Source organism: Eulemur rufifrons, chromosome 1 (assembly GCF_041146395.1).
Source record: "Eulemur rufifrons isolate Redbay chromosome 1, OSU_ERuf_1, whole genome shotgun sequence".
NCBI classification, from domain to species: domain Eukaryota; kingdom Metazoa; phylum Chordata; class Mammalia; order Primates; family Lemuridae; genus Eulemur; species Eulemur rufifrons.
Window position 1 is genome coordinate 16,769,666 of NC_090983.1, and position 27,415 is coordinate 16,797,080.

At 49.5% G+C, this 27,415-nt stretch overlaps 1 protein-coding gene across 1 annotated transcript; it reads right to left on the reverse strand.

The window, feature by feature from the left end:
• Nucleotides 1–619: 619 nt before the first annotated feature.
• STK11IP (serine/threonine kinase 11 interacting protein) lies at nucleotides 620–20,000 on the reverse strand. The gene is made up of 26 exons (XM_069474733.1): nucleotides 19,971–20,000; nucleotides 19,699–19,784; nucleotides 17,043–17,248; nucleotides 16,775–16,849; nucleotides 16,408–16,503; nucleotides 15,913–16,020; nucleotides 15,710–15,781; nucleotides 11,446–11,535; nucleotides 10,292–10,418; nucleotides 9,971–10,074; nucleotides 9,741–9,836; nucleotides 9,504–9,545; nucleotides 9,179–9,325; nucleotides 8,899–8,983; nucleotides 7,977–8,336; nucleotides 7,587–7,792; nucleotides 7,133–7,249; nucleotides 6,831–7,008; nucleotides 4,858–5,088; nucleotides 4,637–4,740; nucleotides 3,445–3,542; nucleotides 3,169–3,347; nucleotides 2,861–2,942; nucleotides 2,547–2,617; nucleotides 1,741–1,988; nucleotides 620–1,044 (listed from the first exon to the last, which is right to left on the reverse strand). Exons 2-26 carry the CDS (start codon nucleotides 19,757–19,759, stop codon nucleotides 895–897), a joined length of 3,333 nt encoding a protein of 1,110 aa, XP_069330834.1. The 5' UTR covers nucleotides 19,760–19,784; nucleotides 19,971–20,000; the 3' UTR covers nucleotides 620–894.
• Nucleotides 20,001–27,415: the final 7,415 nt, after the last annotated feature.

Below are 27,415 nucleotides of genomic sequence, written 5' to 3' on the forward strand. Positions count from 1 at the left end.
CTTTCAGGAAAGCTCTCCCCTCATGCCAGCAGTTCCAGGCTTGTCCTTCCAGCAACCCCAGGGAGGAAGTTGGCCTCTTTCTTGGTTCCTCCAGTCAAAGGCCGGGGCTGGCCTTGGTAGGCCAAACCAGGTCCCATGAGCATTCCCAAAGCAAGCGCCGTGGCTGCAGATGTGTAGACAGGCAAGGGAGTGGGGTCGACGCCCCCCACACCTCCAGGCTGGGTGAGGCAGTGCTGTGAGAGGAGGGCAGGAGCAGAAAGCACCACGTCCTCCACAGCCCAGCTCCAAACACCCTCTGCAGTGGCCTGAGGGCCTCGCTGCTTCCCAACTGAGATTCCACAGGGTGAGAATCTAAGTGGCCTGGCTATTTGCACGGCAGCGATTCCAGGCCAGACCACATCACAGGTCGCTGCCAGCTTGAGGACTGGGTGCCCGTGGGTCAGGAGTCCTATTTGTTCCACAAGCTGGGGCCACAGCAGGTTGGAGACAGGTTCTCACAGTACAAACGAGGCTGCTTGGAGCTGCCCATTCAGGAAGAGCTATGGGCAGGGCATTTCTGTTCAAAGACGTTAGGGGAATGACAGGCCTTGAGTGACACATCTAAATACCACCCACAATATCTGGAATGGAAACAGCTTTATTAATACCTGAGAAAAAGTGCAAGAAACACATTCCTCCTGACCACTTAGCCTGTTCCCTTAGGCCAGGTCATGCAGAGGCCAGACTGTTTCTCTCGCCCTTCCCTTAAGCCATGGGTCATCTGGGGCCTCCCTGGCTAGCGCCCAAAGGCTGGAGGAGTCTGCAGCCAGAGTCTGGAAGCCAGACCCAGAGACCAGGAGAGGGAACATCTGCAGCATGGCCCCCAAGGTCATGGCCAAGGTTGGCGTGGAAGCCTCAACGGTCAAGGTCCAGAGCCTCTTGGGTCACAGTCCGGAGTCCAATGGAAAACAACTCCTCCCAGGGCTCCCGGATCCAGGCCAGCAGGGCTGTCAGCTGCTCCCGACACACAACACGGAGCGCCCAGAAGCTCTCCAGCCGAGACACCTGGCAGACCGAGCAGTTAGCAAGGTGAGGATCACAGGGCCACACCAGGGCATGCACAGGGAGGACTCCGGGGAGGACTCACGGTCCTTCTTGGCTCATCTTCCCTTCCCCTAGCCTGGGCCACTCCCCATTAAAGAGCCTGACTCTGAGCTTTGAAAACAAAATTCAATCAACACTTAGACTGAAAGCCTCCAGCGGCCTTTTATGTTTACTATCTTGTCTCCCTAATCCTCCCTGTCGTATAGAATGGAAGTTCTGGATTCAATTCCTGGCTTTATCTCTTGTGACCTGGGCAAGTTGGTTAACATCCCCAAACCTCAGTTTCCTCATCTGTAAAAGAGCACCAATAATAGTACTTCCTCACTTGGTTGTCATGAAGATCAATGGCTAAACCACAGCGAGCCCAATCCCACCAACTCAAAGCAGCAAGGCACCTCATTAAAGACCACCTGGCCAATAAATGGCCGGGCCCCAAGTCCAGGGTGTTTCCCCTGCCTGCAGCTGCCTCCCTCTCTACTTGCTGCTCTGCCAAACCCAGAGCCCCCAGAGCCCCCCACGTTCCTCCCAGATTAATTCTGTGTTCCTTCATCATGACTGCCCACCCCAAGTTCTTCCCTGTCCTCAATTCCCAGCCTTCCTAGACCCACTTCTACACTACCCTGCCCTCTCCCATCCCCCACACACACGTGCGCGCACCTCGTCATAGAAGACTAGCCGCAAATCCTCCGGGGCCACGCGGTAGAGCAGCACTGAGCTCAGGCTGCTGAGTGGCTGCTGCTCCCGGACACGCACGGAGGGGTCTGGCCTCAAGGGAGGGGCCTTCTCAGAGGCTTCCCCAGATGCTGCCGGAAGAGGGGGCTCTGCCTGGGACCCAGCAGGGTCCTCCTCTAACAGGTACAGGGTAGACAGAGTCAGCAACAGGGACACAGGACAGGTAGAAGGGCCTGGAGGGAAAGAAGCAGGGTGAGGCCCAGAGTGGAAGGCCATGGAGGGGCCCGGACACTGGGGGCCCAGCATCCCAGTGCTGCTTGGGAGAAGAGGCTGAACCACACCCTGAGGTGGGCTACAAAGCAGCTTCTGCTCCAGGGGCCACGAACCTCCCTTCCCCAAACTCCAGGAATCTCTAGCCTCCAAAACCTCTGAGGCCCAAGACAAAGGGAACGACCACCCACCCCACTCAGAAACAAGGACCACCCTCGCATCCTCTGACAGTTCAGGTAGAGCAGACCCAGCGATCCACTCCACTTCAGAGAAAGCCTGGATTCGAAAGCACAGGTCTCTGCACAACTGAGGATCCCAGGCGCCTCCGGACCACACCCAGAGAGGCAGGGAACATGGAGGCTGTCACGTAGGCCCGCGAGTGACAGGAAGCCCAGATTCCAGGAATTGACAGCGCTACTGCAGTGCTACAGTAGCAGTGCAGAGGTGCTGGGGGCCGGGCCAGTGACCTGGGACAAGACAGGGTACAGCGACCGGGGCATGATCTGCAGCAGAGGCCTCACCTTCAACCAGGAACACTCGAAGGTAGAAGAACTGAGGAGCCTCCAAGGATGAGTCTTTTTCCAGCAGTGGCCTGGGGGGAAGAGGCAGACACAGAAAGACCAGCTAGGGCACCGGAGGTGCTTTGCAGGAGGGGAGTGGGAAGAAAGCAGTGCAGGGGTGGCGGGGGGTGTTGGAGGAGACACTGGGGTGTGGGGAGGTACAGGCATGAGGACAGGCAGCAAGCCCGGGGCCTGCCCAGCACAGGGCGGCGTCTGCAGCTCTGCAGGGAGAGGGCCTGGGCACCAGCCCCCAGCCTCGACTCCTATGGACTCACCAGAGCCGGTGCTGCGGGGTCACCGCCTCCTCCGTGGCACGGACACAGTTTTTCCAGGCGGGCGGCAGAGACTGCAAGACATCTGGACAGAGGCAGCAGGGACAGGGAAGCCTCAGAAGGTTCTCTCTCCTCTATCCCACCATTCTACCTCCCAACACCTTCCCAATCCCCACATTTCGAGATTTCAGAAACTTCTACAAGGGATGAGTCCCATTACCTCTCTGTCTCCACTGCTGGGCACCAGACTTGGGGGAGCCCAGCCCTCAGGGGCCCACCCCACCCTCCTGCCTTCGCCTCTCCTCTCTCACCAATGAGCTCCTCTAGGAAGGCCCGGCAACGCCTGGCGTCTCGGGGCAGCAGCATGAAGCTGCCTGCCCCCGCCGCCCACTCCAGCCGCAGGCTCTGCCCTGCCAGGCCCAGCTCTATGCCGCTCAGATCCTGCAGGGGAATGGCCAGGGTCAGCTGGAGCCAGCTAGCCAGAGGCTCACTGTGGAGAGAGGGGACAGAGCGGCAGAAAAGAGTAAGGGTGGAGTGAAAGTGACAGGGGCCCTGCCCCTGCCCTGGCCATGCCCCGGCTCACTCACCGGATCTCCCCTGTCACCTTTAACAGGTAAAGCCTGTGGTCAGACACCACCACAAGGCACGGAAATTCCCCAGCATGGCCTGCCAACACCACTGGCACCTGAGGGGAAGAGGAAGTTGGTGCGAGACCAGAAAAGAAGGCCAGGGATGCAATGCCAGACCGAAAGCCCAGTTACTTGAAACAGCATCCTCAGCCTAACCCTCCCCACCACCCACCTATCGGTCTGCCCACATTCCCCACAGCTTGACGGCCGCTCCACCCACCACCGCACTCCACCCCGCAGGCCCTGCCCCTCAAAGCCTCAGCAGTCTCTCGGCAGGCTCCCCTGCCTGTCACCTTGCCCCTCCAACTCCCCTCCACCCTGCCAGACCAGCTGTTCTGAAGCACAAAACTGACCGTCATTCCCCTGCTTCAAATCCTTCAGTGGCTCCCAGTGGCCCTCAGGACCAAGGCTGAACCCCTTGGCAGACACAGGGGGCTGCTCCTGAACTGGCCTCTGCCTGCCACTCAGACCCTCTTGGGACATGTGCCCTTACCCTGCGCATCCTGGTTGCTCTCGTCCTGGGCGGTTCTCCCAACTGGCGACACTCTCAGGCCTCCATGCATTTGCTGCTTCCTTTACCCACGATTTCCTTTTCCTCCCTACTCCTCAACTCATCCTTCAAGCCTCCACTTAGACATCACCTCCCAGGGCGGCTCCCTTACCCACTGGGGCAGGTTTAGATGCCCCTTCTAGGACCTTAGCCTGATGACGGCACCCACGTACCGCATGATGGCTGCCAGTTCCTCACACCGCACTGTAAGATTGAGGCCAAGACTGACAGACTGTAGAGCCTTTGTGTCTAGCATACAACAGGTGCTCGACAAAGGTCTGTTAACACTGCGTATCTGTAATAATGCCAGGAGGCCCCCTTGCTATGCAACGCCAGGTGCTGCGCCGGCAGCCTACAGACAGCAGCTCTGACTATAAGCCACTCTGTAAGGGAGGTGTCATTATCTCCATCGCAGTGAGGTGACAACTGAGACTCAAATACCAAGGGCCGTGTCCACAGTCACACAGCAGGTAACTGCTGAGTCGAAACTGGAAGCCAGACCTGGCGGTTGTGGAGCGGCTGACCTGACCTGAGTGGCTGTGAAGGAAACCAGTGGGCACCAGGTCAGCTAGGGGCAGGCAGTGCCAGCGCAGCACAGACCTTGAAGCAGCACTGGAACTCCTCCTGGGCATCGCTGAACACCTCGACGTCCAGGAAGAGCCGGAGCCGGTGATCCACAGAGCGCAGGCCATGGTGCTCCGGGGCTGGGAGCAACCAGGGGCGGTCAGCCTGCCCCAGCGGCCCCGGGCTCCGTCTTCCCCTCCCCATCAGTGCCCCTTCCCTCCCCAAAACCCGCCCTGTCTTATTTTGCCTGTACTCACGGGGACTGAGGCTCCAACTATTGTCATCACGGGCAATCGGTGCCTGAGGTGGGATGCTCTCAGCCCTACTGTGGTGGTCATTGAGGCCAGCAGGGTCACAGCCAGGGCTGGTGCATTGAGAGAGAGCTGGCGATTGCTCCCCCTGTTTCTGCTCCCTGTTGGGGGTTCCCCCAGACTGAGCCAGGAGAACCACATGGTCACTACCACAGTTTGGACACACAGCGGGAGATTCTGGAGGGAGAGATGGACACCATGAGCCTCCCCGACACAGCACCACAACCCCCAACCACGCTCATGATGATGATATGAGCCGCCCACTCTCGGGGCGTCCCTGAGCCCACATGTCCAGCTTCATACATGACCACCGTGCCCCACACCCACTCCCACCTCCAGGCACAGCTACTGACTGATCACGCCCCATCCCAGGGAGGGACAAGCTAACCCATGGCCCACACCTCCTCAAAATACACCCCACCTTCTAATTTCAGACCCTCTCATATTAGGCCAAACACAACTAGGCCCTGCTTTGGTCCCCTCCCACAGATTGGGCTGATCAAGTACTTCAGTGCTCGCCTAACAAGGTCTGCGAGACCAAAAGCAACTGACTGGGAAAGGCAGGGAGAACTCTGGCACCGCAGGCAAGTCATCTAAGCTCCCTTGAGCCTGGTTCCTGTCTGTGAAATAGGGATGATGACAGCGTCTGTCTTACTCATCCTCGGCGTCAGGATGACTGAACAGAAGCAGTAAAGAATCTAGAACATGGCTCAGCAATGAGAAGGAGAAACACTACAGTGTTTCCACGTGCTGGGCACGTGCTAGATCCTATACAGCATGATCATATTTCATCCTCACCAAAACTCTCCCTAGCCCATTTTGCAAATGAGGAAAGAAAAGACTAAATAATTTACATACCCTGCCCAACACCCTGTAGCTAAGGGTAACAACAGCAGCTACCATTTACAGGGGACCTTTGCTTTGTGCCTGGCACTATGCCTGGTGCCTCACTGTCACATTTAAATCTCACACAGCAGCACCCTTGAGTGAGTTCATTCTCTTCTTTGTTCAGATGAGGCAACTAAGGCACAGATAAAAGGAGAATGTAGCACACAGTAAGGTTCGTTAATAATGCCACCACAGAAGGGACCCCAGAGGCCACAGGACCCCGGGGACCAGAGCCAGGGTCTGAGAGGGGCTGGCAGCTGCTTCTGTTGCACATGTGCTGCGGGCCTGCAGCCACCTGGACAGGTGCAGGGGAGGGCGGGGAAGGGAGCGGCGCTCCATTTTCTGAATACCATTTAAACCCCTGCTCCAGCTGTGCCAAGAAGAGAAAAGAGGCTAATAAAAATCATGCAATTCCACACGGCTGTTAGCAAGAATATTTTTTTCTTCTTCAATGTCTTCTTCAAAGACATTGTCTTCTGACTGGTCTACAATGGAAAAAAATCTTGTTTTAAAAAAACGGAATATGAAGAGATGCCACGAGGCATCATTTGATATCAGTAGCTTACAAGGCCAGTCAGGGAAGGACAAACCAAGCCAACTCGCAAAGCATCTTACTCAAGAGCTAAACATGCTCAGAGGGGCAGCACCATCACGCGATACTGCAGGGAGCACTCAGGTTTTATGTAGTTCCTGAAATATTAGCCAAAAAAAAAAAAAAAACGAAACCACAAAAAGCCCTCAAGTTATGAAAAAATAATGAGTATATTTAAGCATAGTTGCACAGATTGCATTTCCTGACTTTTAGAGGAAAAGAAAAAAACAGGATATAGTTTCTTCTTCTCTTTTTTTTGTTTTGTTTTCCTTTTTGTAAATGTAGTACACAGGCAGTTTTATTCTTTCTCCGGAATGGCCGGTCCCCACTCCCTTACTCCTTTCTCCCAGGGGTTCCCCTCCACACTCCCCAACTCAAAGCCGCCTTCCCTGCGATGGGAGAGGCCTGTGGGCAGGAAAGCCAAGTGCACGGCTTATACCTGTGTTTTGGAACAGAGGCCTCCAGCCTTCCTCACTGTCCAATCCCAGCCTGGGCTCCTCTGGCTTGAACACACGGCCACAGCGTAGACACTGGAATCTGCCCCCCAGCAGGTCCCTGGCTTCCCCGAGCTGGTGTTGAGCCGCGGTGGTGAACGGGGCCAACACAGCAAGCAGCTCCTGACAGAGGATGGGGCGGAGGCAGCTGTGAACGGACGGCCCCCAGCCCTCAGCTGGAGCTCCTTGCTCTGGCTCTCCCGGTCTCCCACACAGCCTCCCGGGCATCCGCGCGAGGCCCTGTCACCTGGACAGCTGTGTGCGCATCAGGCTCCAGAACCACATAGCGACGCGACTGCCGGTCAGGGCAAAGGTAGGAGAAGCGCAGAACAAGGACAGGGGCTCCAGGGAGCAGTTCTGAGCCCTGTGCAGGAAGAGGGGGACCCGGTGAAAAACAGCAGTGAGAGTAAGGAAGGTGAGAGGGATTAGGGTTACACTAAGAGCATGGAGAAAAACAATAGCTCTGGACCCCGATCAAACACTTGTGCTGACGTCCAAGCTCCAGCAAGCGATCTCCACCTCAGCCAGCCTCCCGAGCTGCCTGTAACCGTGCTCGGCCCCGAGGCCCCCTCCTCATCTCCAAGCGCCAGAGAGAGTGTGGGAAACGCCAGCCCAGTGCCTGGCACACAACAGCCACGTTCTCAGAGCTGGCTCCTGGAAACGCCTAGCACCTCTTCCGGAACCCCCCCACCCACACTCACCTTGGGCACCGGTTCTCTCTGAGTTCGGGTCTCGGGCTCTATCTCAGCTGCCTCCAGACTCTGGAGCTCGAGCCGTTCCAGAGTTCGAGCAGCTTGGAGTTCCACCTCAAACAAGTGGGCCGAAGTGACCCGGAGAAAGCATTCCCTGCCCCGAACGCCCTCAGGCCCCTCCAGGGGACACACCAACATGGGGCGACAGAGCTCCGCTGTGGAGAGACCAAGAGAAGAGCCCTGCAGGGAAGGAAAAGCACCAGGCTCTGTCCTCCCGTGGGGTGTCCTCCACCCAAAGGGAGTCAGCCCCACCCCCAGGTCTGGTCTGGGCCTTCCTTACTCTCCCAGATATTCCAGCCGCACTTGGCCCCAGCTCCCCCAAGGCCACGGCGTGCTCACCTTCCACTTCCTTCTGTTCCTGCTCCTCTTCCTCCTCCTGTTCCTCCTTTCCTCCCTCCTCTCTCTCCTGTTCCTCCAGCTCTTCTTCCTGTGGCTCCGGCTCCACTCCGACCTCCTCTGCCATCTTCTGTGGTGACTCCCCAGGGCCTCTGGCTTCCTCCTCTGGGGGCGAAGGGCTGAGGGGAGCATCCGTGCCCAGAGAGTCCGGAGGAGATGTGCTGACGGCAGGAGTCTTGGAGGTGGCCAAAAGGGGGCTCCCAGAGGTCTCCAGGTGGTTCCTGTACTGCAGCCAGTCACAGCCAAACCGCTCCCGGAAGCTGTTCATGAGCTCAAGTTCCCGATGTTGTTGTACAAACCGTCCTGGGCAAGGAGAGGGGCGCAGAGCTGAGCAAACCCACACCCCCGAGATGGTCCAGCCTCTTTCTATACGTGGTCCCCAGTGTGCAGCAATGGGGTATGTTTGGGGAGAGCCAAGGGAAGAGACTCGTCCCCTCAGCAGCATCCCCAAGTGTGTTCTATGGAAATTGGTCACATGCAATCCAGAACTGCACTTCACATGCTACTTTTGGAAATTAACAATACATGGTAGTACTTTGAAGGTCCAGAGATGGCCTGCAAGGAAGACACCTATTTAACTTTGTATAACCTAGCATTTCCCCAACTTCTCTGGCCACAATCTTTTATTATATGACCTCTTGACACCTAGAGATTAATGTTCCTTGAAAAACTTTGGGAAAGGCTGCCCAGCAGCAGTTTCTGCTTCTTTCTCTAAACTAAAAACAAAGAGAAAAGACTAAGGGACCCTCTACAATGCTCCACCCCACCAAAAAATAAAATTTTCCCTACCAGATCTTCATAATAACTTAAAAGATTAGAGAGAACTGGACTGGCGAGAGGGATGAGTCGGGTGAGGCTGACTCACCAGCTGGGGAGGGGTGCAGAGTTCGGGGCTCCGGGTCTGTATCGCTGGGTTCAGAGATGCTTGCCCGCCTCACACGGACTCGGCTCTGCAGTCAGGTAGAGGGACAAAGTTCTGTGAAAACCAGGGCTTCCTGCCCTGCCATCCATGGCCACCTGCCCAACCTACCAGAAAAAACCCCAACTACAAGCAAGTATAAGGCCATACTATTCCACACCAACAACCCGGAGGCCCCAGAAAGACACCTAACCCCAGGCACAAGGCAGCCAAGGACACCGCTTACCTTAACCTTATGAAGCAGGGGCTGGATCACAGGGCCCCCTGAGGAAAGGCTGTCACTTATGTCAGGGCCACCTGAGGTTTCAGTGGTACTCCCCACTGGCCAGGACAGAGGCGGGGCCATGGGGCCAACTCCCAAGGATGAGGGGATCTGGCATGTGACAATAGGAAAAAGAAAGAGGTCAGAGCCAGAGGAATACCTCTGCCTTGCCCAAGCTAGCCAGGAGGCAGGACTCCACTGTCCACTAGTCAGGAAGACCCTTCTACTGGCCACCCCTCTGACTCCCTTCATGTCTTCCCCCATCCCTGCCCCCCAGCACCACACTGACCTGTAAATCTGTCAGCGACAAGACTTTACCATCAAGAAGGAACTGAGCAAAGACAAAAAGGGAGGGGGAGTGTTCTTGGTAGGGCCCGTCCCCAGTGAATTCCAGGGATTAACAACATAATAAGCAAGGGGTCTAGGTCCTCGACCTCTCGCCCAGGCATGACAAGAGGGTGCAGGGGTGGGTTAGGACTGGGCAGGAAAGAGACACAGAGTGGACACAGGACAATCAATCACTCACACGAGAAGCAGCATCCCTGGCACGGGGTGACAAGTGCTGGGCAGTGGCTGCTCGGTGCGCAGGGTGGAACCACAAAGGGTTCCCCTCCAGGTAGAGCTGAGGGGCAGGAAGAGGAGAATGAGACGGCCCTCAGCCACCTCATTCCAGTGTGAAGAAGGCACTGACCAAATTAGCACAGGATGGTGGGGCACAATGGTGGCTCCCAGGCCCTCAAAGCACCCACGTCTCACTTTGCGGAGCTCTGCCAACAGCCACAGTGGCGACAGCTCCCTGTGTCCTTCCAGCAGGTTATATGCCACGTCCAGGTGCCGCAGGTTCCTCAGCTGCTCCAGGCCTGGGGTGGAGGCAAGAACAGAAGGGTGAGAGCAGGTGGGTGCGAGTGTGATAGTACCTGTGTTGGGGGAGGGTGCGGTAGAAAGACGGACAGGATTGCCTCAGCCCTGCCCATAAGTCCTCATAAGGCTCTAGAGGCACGTGGTCCCAAGGCCACCCCGAGTCTCACACTTCCCCCATTCCCCTCCATGTCTGCCACAACACACGCCCCTACTCACCACGCAAGCTCTGAAGCTCATTGCCTCGCAGTATCAAGACCCCCAGAGCAGCCCCTGAGGGTCCCATCCTCGGCACCAAATGCAGGCGGTTATAGGAAATGTCCAGATGGTAAAGCTCACACAAATCCTGGCGGGGGGCCGGGGGAAGGACAAAGATTCTCTCCTTGACCAAACTCTAGTCAAGGTCCTCTGAGCCCTCTTCAGAACCAGGCCTCAGGCCGGGCGCGGTGGCTCACACCTGTAACCCTAGCACTTTGGGAGGCCAAGGCGGGAGGATCGCTTGAGGTCAGGAGTTCAAGACCAGCCTGAGCAAGAGCCAGACCCCATCTCTACTAAAAAAAATAGAAAGAAATTAGCTGGACAGCTAAAAATATATATAGAAAAAAATTAGCCGGGCATGGTGGCACATGCCTGTAGTCCCAGCTACTCGGGAGTTTGAGGTTGCTGCGAGCTAGGCTGACGCCATGGCACTCTAACCTGGGCAACAGAGCGAGACTCTGTCTCAGGAAAAAAAAAAAAAAAAAAAAAAGAACCAGGCCTCAATCTTGACCTATAAAAACTGCACACTCTCAGCACAAATGATTTTGTCCACATCCACCCCTACCACCATATTAAAAATCTTGAGCAAACATTAGCATAGTTCCCGACGGCTCAAGGTTATATCCCTAGGATGGCAACTTCAGCCCCCTTAAGTTCCTATCTGGGAACACTCAAAGTTGCCTAAGGAATTTATTGTTTGTTTCAACCAACCCCTGAAGATAGGGCCCGTCTCCCAGTCTCTGTGGGAGGACAGGGGCCTAACTTTGATAAGTGCCACTCAGTTAGCAATCCCAGATGAGTTTCACATGGATCAACCTCCACTTCATTTACTTTTTGTAAATTTTCATTTCCCTAACTAAGCTCAAGCCTCCACCGTTCCCCCTGTCCACTCCTTCATTCTCTCTTTACAATGTCCCGTCACCTCTGCACAAAAGTGGAGTTCATGCTAGAACCTCTTCCTTATTGTAATAGTTTATTACAGATTAAAATCTGTCCTTACCGCTCTAAATAGTGTCTGGCTTTACCTGTGACAGCTATCTGGTACTGTGACTCAAGTGGGATCAGATTAATTGGTGGATCCTCTGAACCTCTCACCCAGGACCCCAGGAGTGTACCTTTGATGCCTTTGTCCTCACTCCCAACTGATCAATGGGGAAGCCACTGGTGAGTCTAACTCCCAAACCAGTGCTTGGGACGAACGTCCACTCAAACACAGTTGAGGGCAGATTTTGATTCTTTTGACTCTAAGTATGTGCTGTGAAGCTAGGTTGGAGTCCCACGCTCTGTCTGAAAGGTACTTCCTGGGTTGGAAGTTCTTCTCCTCACTCTTTGCTTCCAGCAGGGATTCACTCCCTGACTCCTGGGCTGGTCTTCTTCCTGGTTCTTTGTTCTGAGTCCTCTCTGTTCTCCTTACTTGATCTGCTCCTTCCATGGGAACTTCCCAGTTGACTGAAATCCTCTTCTCAAACCCCTGCTGACTATATGTGTCACCACTATGACACTAGCTCTGTCCATTTCCTTTCTCATTGGCATGACTTTACTAAGGATAATCTGGAACTTCAATGGCTTCTTTGGGAAACTTAAGATCTCCCTAAACTGGCTCCTCTAAGACCACTCCATTCCCTCCATCCCTGCTCCCCTTCCTCCTTTTACTGCCTTCCATCCTTCCTTCTGCTCCCTCACTCCTCTGATAGGTCCCCTCCCCTCCTTGTCACTCCTGCCAGACCTTTCCCTCCCCACTCCAGTCCCTCAACTACCTACAGTCACTCAAACTTTAGGTCCCTGCCCCCACTGGGGCTCTCAAGGGACACAGAGACCTCCAAAGCTAATTAGAAATAGGCCCATTTAACTCCTTTGTCCTCCACAGAGTTACTGTTTTACCCTGATATCTTCCTAAAAGCTAGAGGCCAGAGTACCTGTCTTAACAAAAAAGAGCTATCACAGAGACTCGTGGAAAATGACCGTGCCAGGCACTCCGGGGCACAGGCTTCTGATGGCATTACTTAAATAACTGTGAGATCATACCACTGGACCAAGTCAGGACTTCCAAAACGCTAAAGAAAAAGCCGATGGATTCATAAAACTGCTAACCCAAGATCAAGGAGAACAAAAAATGAATTATATAAGACTGAATGAACTGCTGAAAAATGATTATGTTTTTTATGGCTTTTGATTAAAATATTGCTGGTTCTTTAATGTTCTATTTCTGGATATGATATAAGGAATCCCTTTCCCTCTTATGCTATCTATATCTCAAAACAATTTAATAAATTAAACATCTATAAACAAAAATGAAACATTTTTCTCCCTGCCTGATCCCCCCAGAATTTGGAAACTTCCACTGAGTGTTCTTATTTACATGGCAATATAATTATCTGCATAGGCTCAATAAGCATTTGCCTTCCTTATAACAGGATGTAATTGTGAAAATTGATTATGTAACCGAGCTTAGCCTGGAATGTCATATTTTAAAATAATGCATAAAATCAGATACGGCCAGACAGTTTTAAGGAACTAAAAAAGCTGACTCTATGGAGCCAATGTTTACAAAACCCTCTTCGAAAAAATGGCATGCTATCTGGCTTACAGGGTTCCCAGCCTTGCATATGAGCGAGAAAGGTTACTTCCCGGCAGGTCCAGAAACCTTAGGATATTTGGGGGAAACCTCAAGAAGAGATGAATTCACCAATCCGCAGGCACCACAGAGGAAGACTGGTGGCAAGCTCTTGGCCTGGCTTCCTGGCCTCAAGAGGCTTTTAAAAGTATTGTCTGAGATTCCTTATAAAAAGTTCCAGCAAAGCAAACTCAAAAAGGCCTATGTGGTCAATTAGTATTCTCACTGCTCTTATGTAAATAAGCAGGCCAAATCTAAGGAGATCAGCCTTATTTTGCAAACAAGAATAATCTTACTTTCATTTTTATTGTCTTTACTCAAAAAGGGAGGGCAGGAGCAACTTTAGAGAAAAATTTTATAATTCAAAGAAAAAACTATTAATACACCATTGTAGATTACCAGATTCTAGTCCTGTTCATCTTCTTTGAGGTTTTATCTACCTGTAAATTGGACTAGGTCCTGCTGTCTTACAAATTTTGTCAGCCCTTACCAAATTCTCAAGTCTTCTAGTTTCCTTCCATATTTGGCCACAATTCTTCAAACTAATGTTTCCAGTTTTTCTCCCTCTCTCCTGACCTGGCATCATTGAGAACTAAAACCTAACTGCCCTGAAACTGGGCATGGTGGCTTGCATCTATAATCCCAGCTCAGGAGGCTGAGACAGGAGTATGGCTAGAAGCCAGGAGTTCGAGACCAGACTGGGCAACACACCGAGCCATTGTTTCTAAAAAAACTTAAAAAATAAAACTCGACTGCTAACTGTCCATATCCTTATCTGAACTCTAGGTTACTTGTAGCTGCCCTTTTCCCCAGGATCTAAAAAAATCCCTGTGAGCTGAAGCTAGACTACTTGATATAATAAAATCCATCATATAACAGTTCATGTATGGACAATCTACATGCCCAGAGCTGCTGGGACATGGGCCACTCAGGAAGTCCACTGATATTCTTGTATCTTCCACGCTCTGCTCTGGGAAATAACCATGACTAGGACACTGATGTCTATGCCATCACCACAAATATTCAAACTACAAATCAAGAAATCCATCAGACTGCCACTGCCATACTCACTCCACTATCTAAAGACACTTAGAGCTCAACATCTAGATATCTTCTCAACTGGCTGCCTTCTGGACTCAGAAAATGGATTTATAGTCTGCTCCAACCATTAATCTTTGTTTTTATTTATGTTTCCATAGAAATACCCCCCACTTCTATGGAAATCACTTGAACCATCCACCAAAAATCCTCTACTACCCAGTCTCAATAGATGGTTCAGTTGGTCCTTAATGAACAAAAGGTGATCAAGGAAGAAATGGGTTTACATTGCTTTGAGAAAATATGAATGTCTCTTCTTTCCTTGAACAAGAGGAGGGACTGACAAAGATTCTCACCTTGACCAAACAAAACTCTAGCCCTCTTTTTGACTAAGCTTCAACCTTGGCCTATAAGAATCGCAGATTATTCAGCACAAGTTCAACAAAATCCAGCACAGATGATTTTTTTTGACTCCCCCATGGCCCACATTAAAAATCTTGATCAGCCAGGTTTGCATAGTAAAAAAATTAAAAATTAAAAAATTAAATTAAATTTAAAAATCCTGGACAAACACTAGCACAGTTCCTAAAAGCTCAAGGCCACATGCCTAAAGTGATGACTCTAGCCCCCTTCAGTTCCTGCCTGGGAAAACTCAAGATTGCCAAAAGAATTTGTTTGTTCCAGCCATCACCTAAAGATAGGGCCCCTGTCTCCCAGTCTGTGTGGGAGGGTAGGAGCCTAACTTTGATAAGTGCCACTTAATTAGCAATCCCAGATGAGTCTCACATGGACCAACCTCCTCTTTATTTACTGTTTGTAAATTTCCATTTCCCTGACTAGGCTCAAGCCTCCACCATTCCCTCTACCTACTCCCCCATTCTCTCTTTACAATGTCCAGTCACCTCTACACAAAAGTGGGGTTCATGCTGGAACCTCTTCCCTATTGCAATAGTTCATTACCGATTAAAATCTGTCCTTCCTTTAACTAGTGTTTGGCTTTGTTTATCTTTCACACAGGGACACGGGAGAAAGGTTCATCATCATCACAAAAGCTACCAGTTTCTGAGGTAGGCACTAGACTAAGTAACACTGGATACTCTTCCTAATCACTTTAATACTAAAAAGCAGGACTGCTATGATTTCTACTTTACAGGTGAAGAAACCAAGAGGAGGCCTGGCGTGGTGGCTGACGCCTGTAATCCTAGCACTTTGGGAGGCTGAGGCGGGAGGACGGTTTGAGCTCAGGAGTTCAAGACCAGCCTAAGCAAGAGCGAGACCCCGTCTCTACTAAAACAATAGGAAGAAATTATCTGGACAACTAAAAACATATAGAAAAAATCAGCCGGGCATGGTGGCACATGTCTGTAATCCCAGCTACTCAGGAGGCTGAGGCAGGAGGATCGCTTGAGCCCAAGAGTTTGAGGTTGCTATGAGCTAAGCTGATGCCACGGCACTCTAGCCTAGGCAACAGAGTGAGACTCTGTCTCAAAAAAAAAAAAAAAGAAACCAAGAGGTTAACTAATTTACTCCAAGTCATACAGGTATCAGAAGTTGAGATTTGAACTCCAGTTTGTCTTACGCTACAGCCCGAGCCCCAAACAGTTCCACCTCCAGGATATGGCTCCACCCAGGTGGCAAGAGCAAGGTGGGAGGAAAAGCAGGCCCAGGAGAAAGGGTGAGCACAGAGCAATCAAAGGCTTGAGATGCCCCAGCCTGCTCATACTCACCATCAGGAAGCCCTTGCAGTCCTGGACTTGATTGTGGCTCAGGTTCAGGAAGCGCAGAGATGACAAGAGGCGCTGAGAGGGATGAGAAGAGGATGCAGAGAGTCGGTCTTTGCTACGAGGATACCTTGTCAACCAGCTGGCCCTCCTCCCTAAAGGCCCATCCCTGCCCTTCTTCAAAACCCTCTTCCCTCTGAGGCACTCACCAGGGAGCTGTCTAAGGAGGTCAGTGTGTTGTAGCTGAAGTCAGCAGAAAGCAGAGCCAGCCAGGGCAGGGCAGAGCAGAGGTCGCCGCCGCAGGCTGAGAGGAGCTCCTGAGAGGACAGATGGATGCTTCATTACTCCACCCTGAACATTTTCCCCATGCCAAGGTCATACTCTAACACTCATTCTATCATTCTTTATACATGGGGCTCCATCTGGAGATACAGACTTAAAAGAAAGCCCAGGTCCCTGTCTCCAAGGAGCTCACTGTGGGGAGAGTGGGGAGGCAGATGCTAAACTATTTAACACAATATGGTAGGTGTGACTATAAATATATGGATAGGTACAGAGTGCTATAGGAGCATGGGGAGTGAGCAAGGACACTGTCTAGAGGGAAGCAGGAAGCAGGGAAGGCTGCAGAGAAGGGAGAAGATCAGAGCTTGGTCCTCTATGTCTCTCAGGTCAAGGCATCCAAGCCCACCCATCACCCTCCTTACCTCTAATGCCTGGATGCTCCTGCTGCAAATCAAGGTCTCCAGCTGGGAATAGATGCCCCGGAGGCCATGCAGGCAGTGGAGGGGGACACCTCGGAGCTAGGGAAAGGAAGATGGAGGAAGGCAGAACTTCACAGAAGACAAAGACCTCATCCCCACCTACCCTGGTGGGGAGGAAGCAGAAGATGAAAAAGCCCAACGATGGTTCAGGGAAGTGTTAAATGGAAGAGATTGGATGATGCATTACTGCAGAACAATGGGTACACTCAGGCCTGGCCTCCCCACCAAAAGAGGCCACGTCTCTTAACCGTTCCAAAGTGGCTGCCTCAAGTTGGGTGTTGTACCCCAACATCCCCCAGTGCCCCCATACCTCCAGCTGCCGAAGGGACTTGAAGGGAAAAATCTTGATGGGCCCTGGGAGACCAGAACCAGGGACATGGACCAGCTAAAAGAAAAACACTCCAGTTATTGAGCATGGCAAATCTCCCTTTCCTCAGCATCCCTTCTTTAGCACAACCTGTATCTCTGACACACTCTGGATCTTGACCCCTGCAGACTTTTTGTACCCCTCCCCCACCCCACCCTCCCTCATTCTCCTGGGCCCTTTGCACATCCTGCTCCATCCCCACCCCCAGAACCTTGAGAGAAAGCGTTTTCTGCAGCACATCGAAGAGGAACTGAAGCTGGAGGATGATGGGGGAGTCGGCGGGGTGGGAAGGCAGAGCCACAAAGCCTGTCTGGCCAGGGCCCCATGGCCCCAGGTGCAGCTCAAATACGTGGTTCAGCTGCTGCAGTGTGCTAGTCAGCAGACTCAGTGTGCTACAGCCAGACAGGACCACATCCCCTGCAGGGAGAAGGGAAGACAGGAGGGAGGACATAATGAAAGCGTTTTTCCCTTTATTCTAAAACTGTGTGACCCCCAAAATACATTCACTCCAAACAATACTGCAAGTCTTCCACTGTAGGATCAAATTTTCTACCTTCTCCTCAACTCAAAAGCTTTCAATGGCTCCTCCCAGCTTCAAAAGAAAGTTGTAACTCTCCAGCCTGACACATGAGACTGCTTCACTACATGACTCCAACCAATTTTTCCAAATTTTCTTTCACCTTGTGCTCAAAAGAACCTGGCCTACTCACAGTGCTGGAAATACAGCCAGCTTGGTTCACAACTCTCCCTGAGACATCCCCTTCCACCACCCAGCTTGAGGCCAGCCTCCTCCAGGAAGCCTTCTCAAGAAGTAACACTGCTGGCTTTCACACTGTAGTCACTCATTTTTACATAAAAGTGAATTGGCTATTTTAACTTTATTTCCTTTTCTGAGTGAAAAAGTAATATGCACATATAGAGAACCTTTCAAACAATACTAAAATGCATGTCATAGAAAGAATAACCATTCACTATAGCACAAAGGTATTGTTATTGCTCTCTATATTAAAACTGCTCTAATGAAACTGTCATCCTTGAGGGCATATTTTAGTCACTTTGGTATTCATGATTGCACCTAAAAAAGTGCAGTTACAAGATAGGCATGGAAGAATATTGTTAAACTTTTTTTATTAAATAAGAATAGAATCAAGGCCGGGCGCGGTGGCTCACGCCTGTAATCCTAACACTCTGGGAGGCCGAGGCGGGTGGATCGCTCGAGGTCAGGAGTTCGAGACCAGCCTGAGCAAGAGCGAGACCCCGTCTCTACTAAAAATAGAAAGAAATTATATGGACAACTAAAAATCTATATAGAAAAAATTAGCCGGGCATAGTGGCGCATGCCTGTAGTCCCAGCTACTCGGGAGGCTGAGACAGGAGGATCGCTTGAGCCCAGGAGTTTGAGGTTGCTGTGAGCTAAGCTGATGCCACGGCACTCACTCTAGCCTGGGCAACAAAGTGAGACTCTGTCTCAACCAAAAAATAAATAAATAAATAAATAAGAATAGAATCAAAAAGAAAAAAGAATATAATCAAAAGATATTGCAGAAATACTACACAGAGATACCCCCTTTTTACCCAGTTTCCTCCAATGGTTACATTTTATATAACTATAGTACAATACCTAAATCAGGAAATTGATATTAGTAGAACATGCGTATATAGTTCTAAGTCATTTATGTAGATTCCTGTAACCACCACCACAATCAAGATGCAAAACTATTCCATCACCAAAAAAGATCTTCCTCCTGCTACCCCTTTATAGTTGCATACTCACATACCCACCATCCCTAATCCCTGGAACCATAGCAGATTTTTGCTGAATAAATTAACAAATCATGCAACGATATGGACATGGTTCAAGGACTCTTCCCATCCTCAAAGAGCTCCCTAGTCTTCTCCTCTCAGAAGAGGAGGTAAGACATTTGCAGTTATTAATATAAGCCACAAAATAAAACTGCTAGAAAGAGAGATTCTACAGATACCATCGATGTGAGTGCAGAGTGATGGAGGGCAACTAACATCAACTGGGTAATATGTGCCAGATGACTGCTACCTCATTTAAACCTCATCAGAATCTCCCAATGAGAAGCACCATTAACCCCATCTTACAGATATGAAAATTAAGGTTCAGTGAAGTTAAGAACCTTGATTGAGATCATATACCCAGTAGGAAGTTGCTATTTCTATATGATCTCAAAGCCAAGGCTTTTTCTACCACAACTAATGCCAACCACATACTGAACAAATACTGTGGCTCCCTCGTGCCTGGCACAGTACCAGGCACTGAGGGAAGCAATTATAACAATAGCTACTGTTGAGCACTTACTATATGTGCAAACATTGTATTAAATGCCTTACATTAATTAAAATTAATCCCTAGAACTACCGTTGAGTAGAATCATTATGCCATTCTGCTTGTGAGGAAAACTGAGGCTCAGGAAACAATCTGGGCCCGTTTGAAAGAGGGTTGAGATTCCAACCCAGGTAAGACTGACTCCAAATCTCATGCTTTTAACTACACCATATTTAGTACTTTGCTATACAACAGTGATTATTATTAATATCAGTTCCTGGTCTCCAGGGGCTTTTAGGCAAGTAATGATCACTTTCCTCTGAAAGTATCAGAGAACGCATGGAACAAGTGGTACTGGAGTTTGGCCTCGATGGATGGCCAGGATTTACACTGTCAAAAGCAAAGGTCACTGATGGCAACAGCACTAGAGCAAACAAACCCGGGAAGAGTAAAAAAATTGAACTCTGACATCTCGTGACCCCACCAGCCGTAACTCGGTGACTCTTAAGGCGTGTCTCCGGAAGGCAGCACCCCCACCTTGCCCGAGGCCGAGTTCAGCCGGAAGTCCACTCACCGGACTCCCGCAGCAGCCCCGCGAGCTTCCACACCAGGGAGTCCTGGGGAGCGGTCGTCATGGCCACGGGACGCTGGAGGCGGAGCCTGAGGAAAAAGGAAGCGGAAGAGCCTCAGGTGGGCGGTAGTGCCAAAAGCCCAGGACGTCGGCGCAAGCAGAGGCGTCGCGTGGAGAAAAGAGCAAGAAAAAGGAGCGAGAAAGAACGTCCTCTTAGGCAGCGAGGAATGTAAGGCCTGATCGGCCATACCGAACCTCCCGACTAGGCCTCTTACCAGCTCCGCAGCCGTGCGCCTATCAGTGATGGACGGGAAGTCCCGCCCCGGAAGGAAGACGAGCTGAGGGACGACCAGAAAGCACGCCTCTGGGGCCTGACGCCACTCCGTAAGCCGTTTAAACGCGTTGCTTGCGGGGCGGGGCGGGCTTGTTCGAGCGGGGCGGTCCCTCCGCAGCTGTGGCTGCTGGGACCAGCCCGGTCCCCGACTTGGACCCCGATCACCCGCCGCTCCGCACAGCCTGGGACTCCCTCTTGGTTTGCGGTGACCCCCCGCTACCCGCCCCGAGCCCACTGAGGAGAACTTGACTCGTTTTTTTGCAGACTGGGCGGGGAAGCAAAGTTTGAAAAAATGGAATTTTCTGTTAGAGAAAATCTCGTCGAAAGCGAGTACTCGTTTTCTGATTAAAGGAGAGCGTGTCCTCCATAGGATGGAATTATCTGTGTGAAAGAGCTGAGGTTCTTCCTTGATTAGATCTCTGTAGTACAGCGTGGCAGGGGCCTGGTTTGGTGAAACATTATTGTTCTTATTTTAAGCAAGTGAAGTTGCAATATGAAATGTGACTGGCTCTTTTTCTATCTAGTTGGAGACTATAGGTGGAGCAGATTGCCATTTTATGATTTTGAACAATCTCCTTTTTGTTGTATAAATAGTAGGAACATTGGGATTCATAGAGGATTCAATATTATTCTGGCTTTATAGCTGTCATGAAAGGGCTCATATGTGTACCCTGTGGGAAGCTGACCGTGAAAGAATGAGTCTGGAATGAGAATTTAGACCTAGTCCTACGTGTAGAGTACGTAAGGCGAGGCTGTCACTTTTGGGGGTCCTTTTGCCTCCTCCTTAGTCTCCCTCCAAACTCACTTATCTTTTTTCCTTCAGCAGTGTCAGGCTCTCACGTTAGCCATTGGTAACACTCCACGTGAACCAAGTCCATTGTTCTTATGTGTTTCGTCTCATGATATCAGAATAGAAAAGTTATCTTGAGTTTGAAAATGAGAAAACAAGGTCACAGAGGCTAGGTTACTTGTGAAGGTCGTTCAGTTAGTAACCAGTAGGTCCAAGACTGCCGAAGTTTCTTGGTTCCGAGTTCTCATTGTAGCTTTCACCAGGCTCCCAGTCTAAGGTTGATGTCAACTACCAAACTAGACTGATAGATTAAGTAAAGAAAAATGCATTTTAACATAATTTCTGGTTTGGGAGGAGGGTTTCTTTTACGAAGTGCCCCTTTCTATAGAGGAAAAATGAATTGTGAGCCAGTTGAGAGTAGGAACAGGGTCGTAGCCATTGTTATCCCAAGTTGCCAAATTTGGAAGATCTTGTTTTCTAAAGACAAAATATTTGAAATGGCAACGTATGCCCCTAACCCACCCAATTTTATATTCATAGCATACTATGTGTGCTCTGAGCCAAAAGCCTAAAAAGTAGCTAGGTGAAATATGTGGAAATACATCATGAACAGTGTTGGGGCTTAGAAAACAATACCCCAAAATAAAGTGCTTTGGCATGGTTATTACTTTGAACTAAAGGAGACTGGAAGACCTCAGAAGTGGTCTCTCTCTGACCTCCTATCTCCCACCCTTCTTTCTCCCCCAGTGCAAGCCATTGAAACCAGACTTCCTCTTCCTCAAGGTAGGGTCATAGACACTAGAACCCCTCTCCCCTAAAAGCCAGCCATAATACCTAAAAATATCATTCTAACCTTCCCCTTCCTTTCTGTGTAAGAGCTGGCTATAAAGAGATTCTGTGACCTCCCTTGAAGTACAGGTTCCCATACTTTAACTTCCAACTCTACCTCTCTTAGGCAAGAAACAGATTCTTTTGAAGTTCCTAACATTGCAATGCCTTGAAATCTGTTTCAAAGGTGCCTCCTTGGCCCAGTTATTTTCTGAGAATTGCTCCATTCATACGAGTAGCCCCATAGCCAAGTTTTTTCTACATCCCCTTGCTTCCCAGAAATGTGAAAGAGGGACAAAGAAAGGGAGAAGCAAAGAAAACTGAACTGCAAAGGGAGAGAAAAATAGATCGCCTCATAGAAGCAGCAACAGGAAACTAGTTCTTGTTTCCATTCCCCTTGCGAGGCCCAATCTCCTTTCTGCCCTTGGCTTGCAGGGGAGGCCCTGGCCACCTTCCAAAGCATTCTCCCCTGCCTTTTTTTTTTTTTTTTTGCCTAAGGTAGTTTGAATGTATTTCTGTAAATCACTACCATAAGAACCTTGACTAAGACAAAACTTTAAAAAAAGATTAAAGTAAAATGGAAAAAAATTCCCATTCACCATAGCAGCCAAAATATATATAGCGCCTAGAACATTTTGAGAAATAAGCCAGATCTATATGAAGAAAACAAGAGAACTTTAAGGACATTAATAATGACATAAACAAGCTAGGTGTGGTAGCTCCTGCCTGTAGTCTCAGCCACTCTGTGGTTGAGGCAGGAGGATCACTGGAGCCCAGAAGTTCAAGGCTGCAGTGCACTCTGGTCCTGCCTGTGAATAGCCACCGCACTACAGCCTGGGCAACATAGTTATTACCGAAAGCTCAGCCATTTGTCCATGAAGCCAAATCAGAAGAACGAGGACAAGCGGTTTGAGGAAGAAGGAAAGAGAGTCTGCTTTGCCAGCAAAGGAGGAAATAACGGTAGACCTTCTCCTCTCAAAATCCCAAATTTCCTGAACACAGGCAGAAATAAAGAGCTTTTAAAGGGAGGGTTCTGGGCTTCCAGCAATTACTGTGGCTAACTATTCTAATGGTCCCAGCTCTGCCAAAAACAAAGCCTGTGAACTCTGCCAGCCGCCCACCTGGGGGGCTGGCGCCACTTGAGAGTTTTAACAAAAGGCTTAACCTGCCTCAGGGATGCAGGCCAGGCTGCAAATTCCCCAAAGAGTGGAGGAAGTTTTAAAGACACAGAACATCTTTTTGCTGATTTTTTTTCCTCAGGCCATTCCCTCTGTTACATATTCCCCATTCTCAATATTTCCTTTCCTTATCTATGGGAGGTGGGTGACATCTTTTGCCCTTTTTTCCCCCAGGCCATTCCTTCTGTTACATAGTGAGACCTTGACTCTAAAATTAAAGAAAAAAAAGGAAGAAAAAAATGAAAAGATACGTTTCTGATGGGAAGATTCAGTATTATAATGATGTCAGTTTAATGCAATTTCAGTCAAAACCCTAATAGGAAGATTTTGGAATTGATGAGTTGATTCTAATAAGGAAAACCCCCCCATCTATTACCTGGCACATCAGCCACCTGAGACCCGGCACCCTTCAGAAGACCCTCATCAACATAATACTAACCTGTTACCTGGCACATTAGCCACCTAAGACCCCACCCCTCGGACCACCCCAACCTAATAAAAGTGGGAAAAATCAAGTAGATGGGGCTCAGAATTTGGTGGTGAGACCCCTCTGAACCTGCTAGCAGATAAACCTTGATTCTCCGACTCTCCATGTGCCGCTCGGTTTGTCCTTGGAACCACCCGCTGTAACACTTGCTGTAACAATTCTAAAATTCATCTGGAAAACTAAACACATGAGCACTGCCAAATTTTGAGGTGGGGGACGGAGAAGCAAGAGGCACTAATAGGGGCTTTGCCCTACCAGATAATAAAATGTCCTATAAAGTCTCAGTAACCATAGCAGCATGGTACTGACAAAGAGAGAGACAAATATTGACAGGTCGATGAATCACATTACGGAAACAACCATGATCACATGGGAATTTTGTTAATATACATGATAAAATTGACTTTAAATTAATGGGATGAATAATGAGTTATTCAATAGTTTGGAACAACTGTAACAGAGTAGTCACCCCTCCTCCCATAGATAGGGAAGGGAAATATTCTTTATTTATATATTTTTTTATTTTCTTTATTTCACAGCACCATCTTCCAGTCTGAAGGAAGGGAAATATTGAGAATGGGGAATATGTAACAAAGGGAATGGCCTGAGAGGAAAAAAAATCGGCAAAAAGATTTTCTGTGTCTTTAAAACTTCCCCCACTCTTTGGGGAACTTGCAGCCTGGCCTGCATCCCTGAGGCAGGTTAAGCCTTTTGTTAAAAACTCCCAGGTGGCGCCAGCCCCCCAGGAGGGCTGGCAGAGTCCACAGGCTTTGCCTTTGGCAGAGATGGGAGGATTAGAGTAGTTAACCGCAGATACTGCCCGAAGCTGAGAACCCTCCCTTTAAAAGCTCTGAATTTCTGCTTATGTTCAGGAAAAATCTGGATTTTGGGATGATAGTCTCCAGTTTTCTTCCCTTTGCCAGCAAAGGAATAAAAATGTCTCTTTCCTTCCTCCTCCCACCACTTGTCCTTGTTCTTCTGATTCAGACTTGTGGACAAGTTACCGAGCTTTCGGTAACACAACTAGCTGTCCATCTGGAAAAAACTAAGTTCCTTTCCCTACACCCTGCACATTAGGTTCCAGAAGGATTAAGGAGCTAAACATTTTTTTTAAAAATTAAGCACTCTTTAAAATTTGAAGTTCAAATTCACTTCTTAAAGAATTGTCTTTATTAAAAAAGCATGCAATGCCGGTTTTTTTAATTTTGTCATTAGAAAGCATAACATGTATGGGCTGCTGGTGCATAATTTCATATGCCCATGAATGAAATTGTTTCTCAAAGAAATGCTTTGATATTACACGCTGAATTTGTAAACACTCTTCTAAGTTTTAATCCCCAGGAGTAACGCTCCACATAAAATCAGATATGTGTTAGCTGGCCCTTCCAAACACATGACCAAGAGCTCCCAGCAGAGCAGTGGGTCTGGTACTAGAGAGGTGCAAGTCATCTGCCTCGGGATCCACCCACATGTTACTGTGTGAAGAGAGAGCTGCTGCTCTTACCTTCCCTGGCACCCCTGAGTTCCCTGTTGTAGCCTCTGCAAAATGCTTATAATAAAAGGGGATAAGGAAAGGTGTGCTGGTTACTAGCTTAGGCTGCAGGGATGAAAAGAAGGGAGAAAAGGGCAACTTCGTATAAGAATGACAAAGTCAGCTACAGGAGAATACAGACCTCAGATACTGATCCAAAGCCTGCTTGTTTCTGATATATTGGACCACAGGGAACTAGAAGTCATAGGTCATGTTTAGGACATGAGCCCCTATCCTGGTCTGGACCTCCCTGCTCTGATGCTACAGCCTCCCACAGCAGATCGGATGACTGAGACCTCAGGATCCCTCCAAAAGGAAAATTTCACACTTGGATTGAGGGTGGTGAATTGGATGATGTATTTGTTTCATTAACTTGGTATCTCAGTGGAGCAGAAAAGGGGGACAGATGGAAGAGAAGGAAGAGGTGTGAATATTATCTCAGAAATAGAGTTTGGGCACAACAGTTTGTACTAGACAGGAGTCCATGTACCTAGCACCCGCAGGATTGAGTGGTCAGAGGTAATTCTTTCCACATAAGTGACCACATTGTGTCCCTTGGTTCTGCTGCCAGACATGGCCACAAAAGAGTTCACCAGAAATTGGCCCAGTCACCGAAGTCAAACATTCAGGACTCATCAGCAGCATTGGAGGAGGTCTGGCATGAGAACTCTGCGTTAGAGCCTGGTTCTGGGAGAGGCTGAACTTGAGGCACACAGAGGAAAAGCCAGAGAAGCAGACGCCAAGTTCACTGCGACATCAGAGAAGCCGGGGCCTGAGAATGGCTGACTGAAAAGAAACAACAAAAGAACAATATTCCAGTGACCCAGCAGCAGCTCTGGTCACCTGCCTGAGCGGACTTTGCAGTTCTGCACAAAATGAACTGAAGGATTCCATGAGTAGCTTCATAGCCAACCTGAGGCAGCCTGAGAGTGCCTTTAATTCTTTTCATTGTTTGTCCTGGAAACCCATGGAATCGGCCAAGAGGGGGGTTAGGAGGGGGTATCAGGAAGACCAGGACTGTGTGCTTGATTCAAGACACAGAAAAGAAAAGGAGGGTTGAAGACTACAGTACCCATCCAGATTGGTATAACCTGCAGAAGGCCCGTTGGCAAAATCAGGTACATATGTGACACATGTTTTGCATCTCAATGCTCCTGCTCACAGGCCCAGAAACAGGTGGGGAGTGGTCCACAGCAAGGGAGGAAACAATACACGCAATTGCAATAAGACCTGCAGCATGAAACATGGGTGAATGGGGAAAAGGAAACAATAGAAAACTGAGATCACAGGGCTTAGGTCTCCAGGGCGGTGGGAAGGGAAAAGGTAAAAGCTGCTTTGGAATCTCAGAGTGCCCGAAGAACCACAGAGTTAGAGCATCTTTCATTCTTTTGTTCATTCAGCAGGTATTTACCGAGCCCTGACTATGTGCCAGATCCTGCATTAGATTCTGGGTAAGTAAGGAGACAAAGGTGTGGCTTTTGTTCTCAAGAAGCTGCGGGATGTAGTGGAAGAGGCAGATGCCATCAATGATGTGACAACATTGTATTAGTTTCCTATTGCTGCTGTAACAAGTTATACCAAATTTTGTTGTTTGAAACAACAAGTGTACTATCTTATAGTTCTGGTCAGAGTCCAAAATGGGTCTCGCTGGGCTAAAATTAAGGTGTCAGACGGGTTATGTTCCTTTCTGGAGGCTCCAGAAGAGAATCTGTATTCTTGCCTTTTCCAGCTTCTAAAGGCTGCTGGCTTCCCTAGCTTGTGGCCTCCTTCCATCTTCAAAGCCACCCGTGGCTGCCTGCTTCTTTCCCCCTCACATCACTCTGATGCTAACTCTTCAACATTTAAAGACCCTTGTAATTACATTGGGCCTACCTAGACAAGCCAGGATAATCTCCCTATTTTAAGGTTAGATGATTAGCAACCTTAATTTCCATCTGCTATCTTAATTCTCCATTGCCATGTAACATAACATATTCACAGGTTCTAGATATTAAGCTGTGGACGCCTTCGGGAAAGAGGGCCATCCTTCTGCCTACCACAAACATGAGGCATGTTATGGCAGAGAGAGCACTATAGGAGATGGTCTCAGTCCAAGACTGCAAACAGAATACATGCTGCAGCTTCTCCCTCGCACCCCAGATGCTTAGAAATACAGTAGTTCTCCCTCGCCCCCAGGGGATAGTTTCTAAGACCCCCCAATGTGTTAGATCCGGTTCCCCTCGGTCCCAGGAACAGAGAGGCAGAGTCACCGAGGCTGCAAAAAGGCAAAGGAGTTTATTGGCTAGTTCGAGCTAGGGTCCAAATTCCAGAGCACCAACGGCAGTGGCCTCTCCATGAACTAGGACCCCGCCCTGGGGTAAAGGTTAAGCTTTTATACTTTTCTGTATGCTAGTTTTCACACGACACATTAGTCTGCACACGACACGTTAGTCTGCACACGACATACTAGTCTGCACATCATCCCCCTTCAGTTTATTTGTTCCTTTTTTTAGAAGTGGCTGATCGCGTTGGCTTCTGGTTTGTTGACTCTAAGCTTCGGGCTTTTCGCTCTGGCACCAGTTGTAGTTAACGT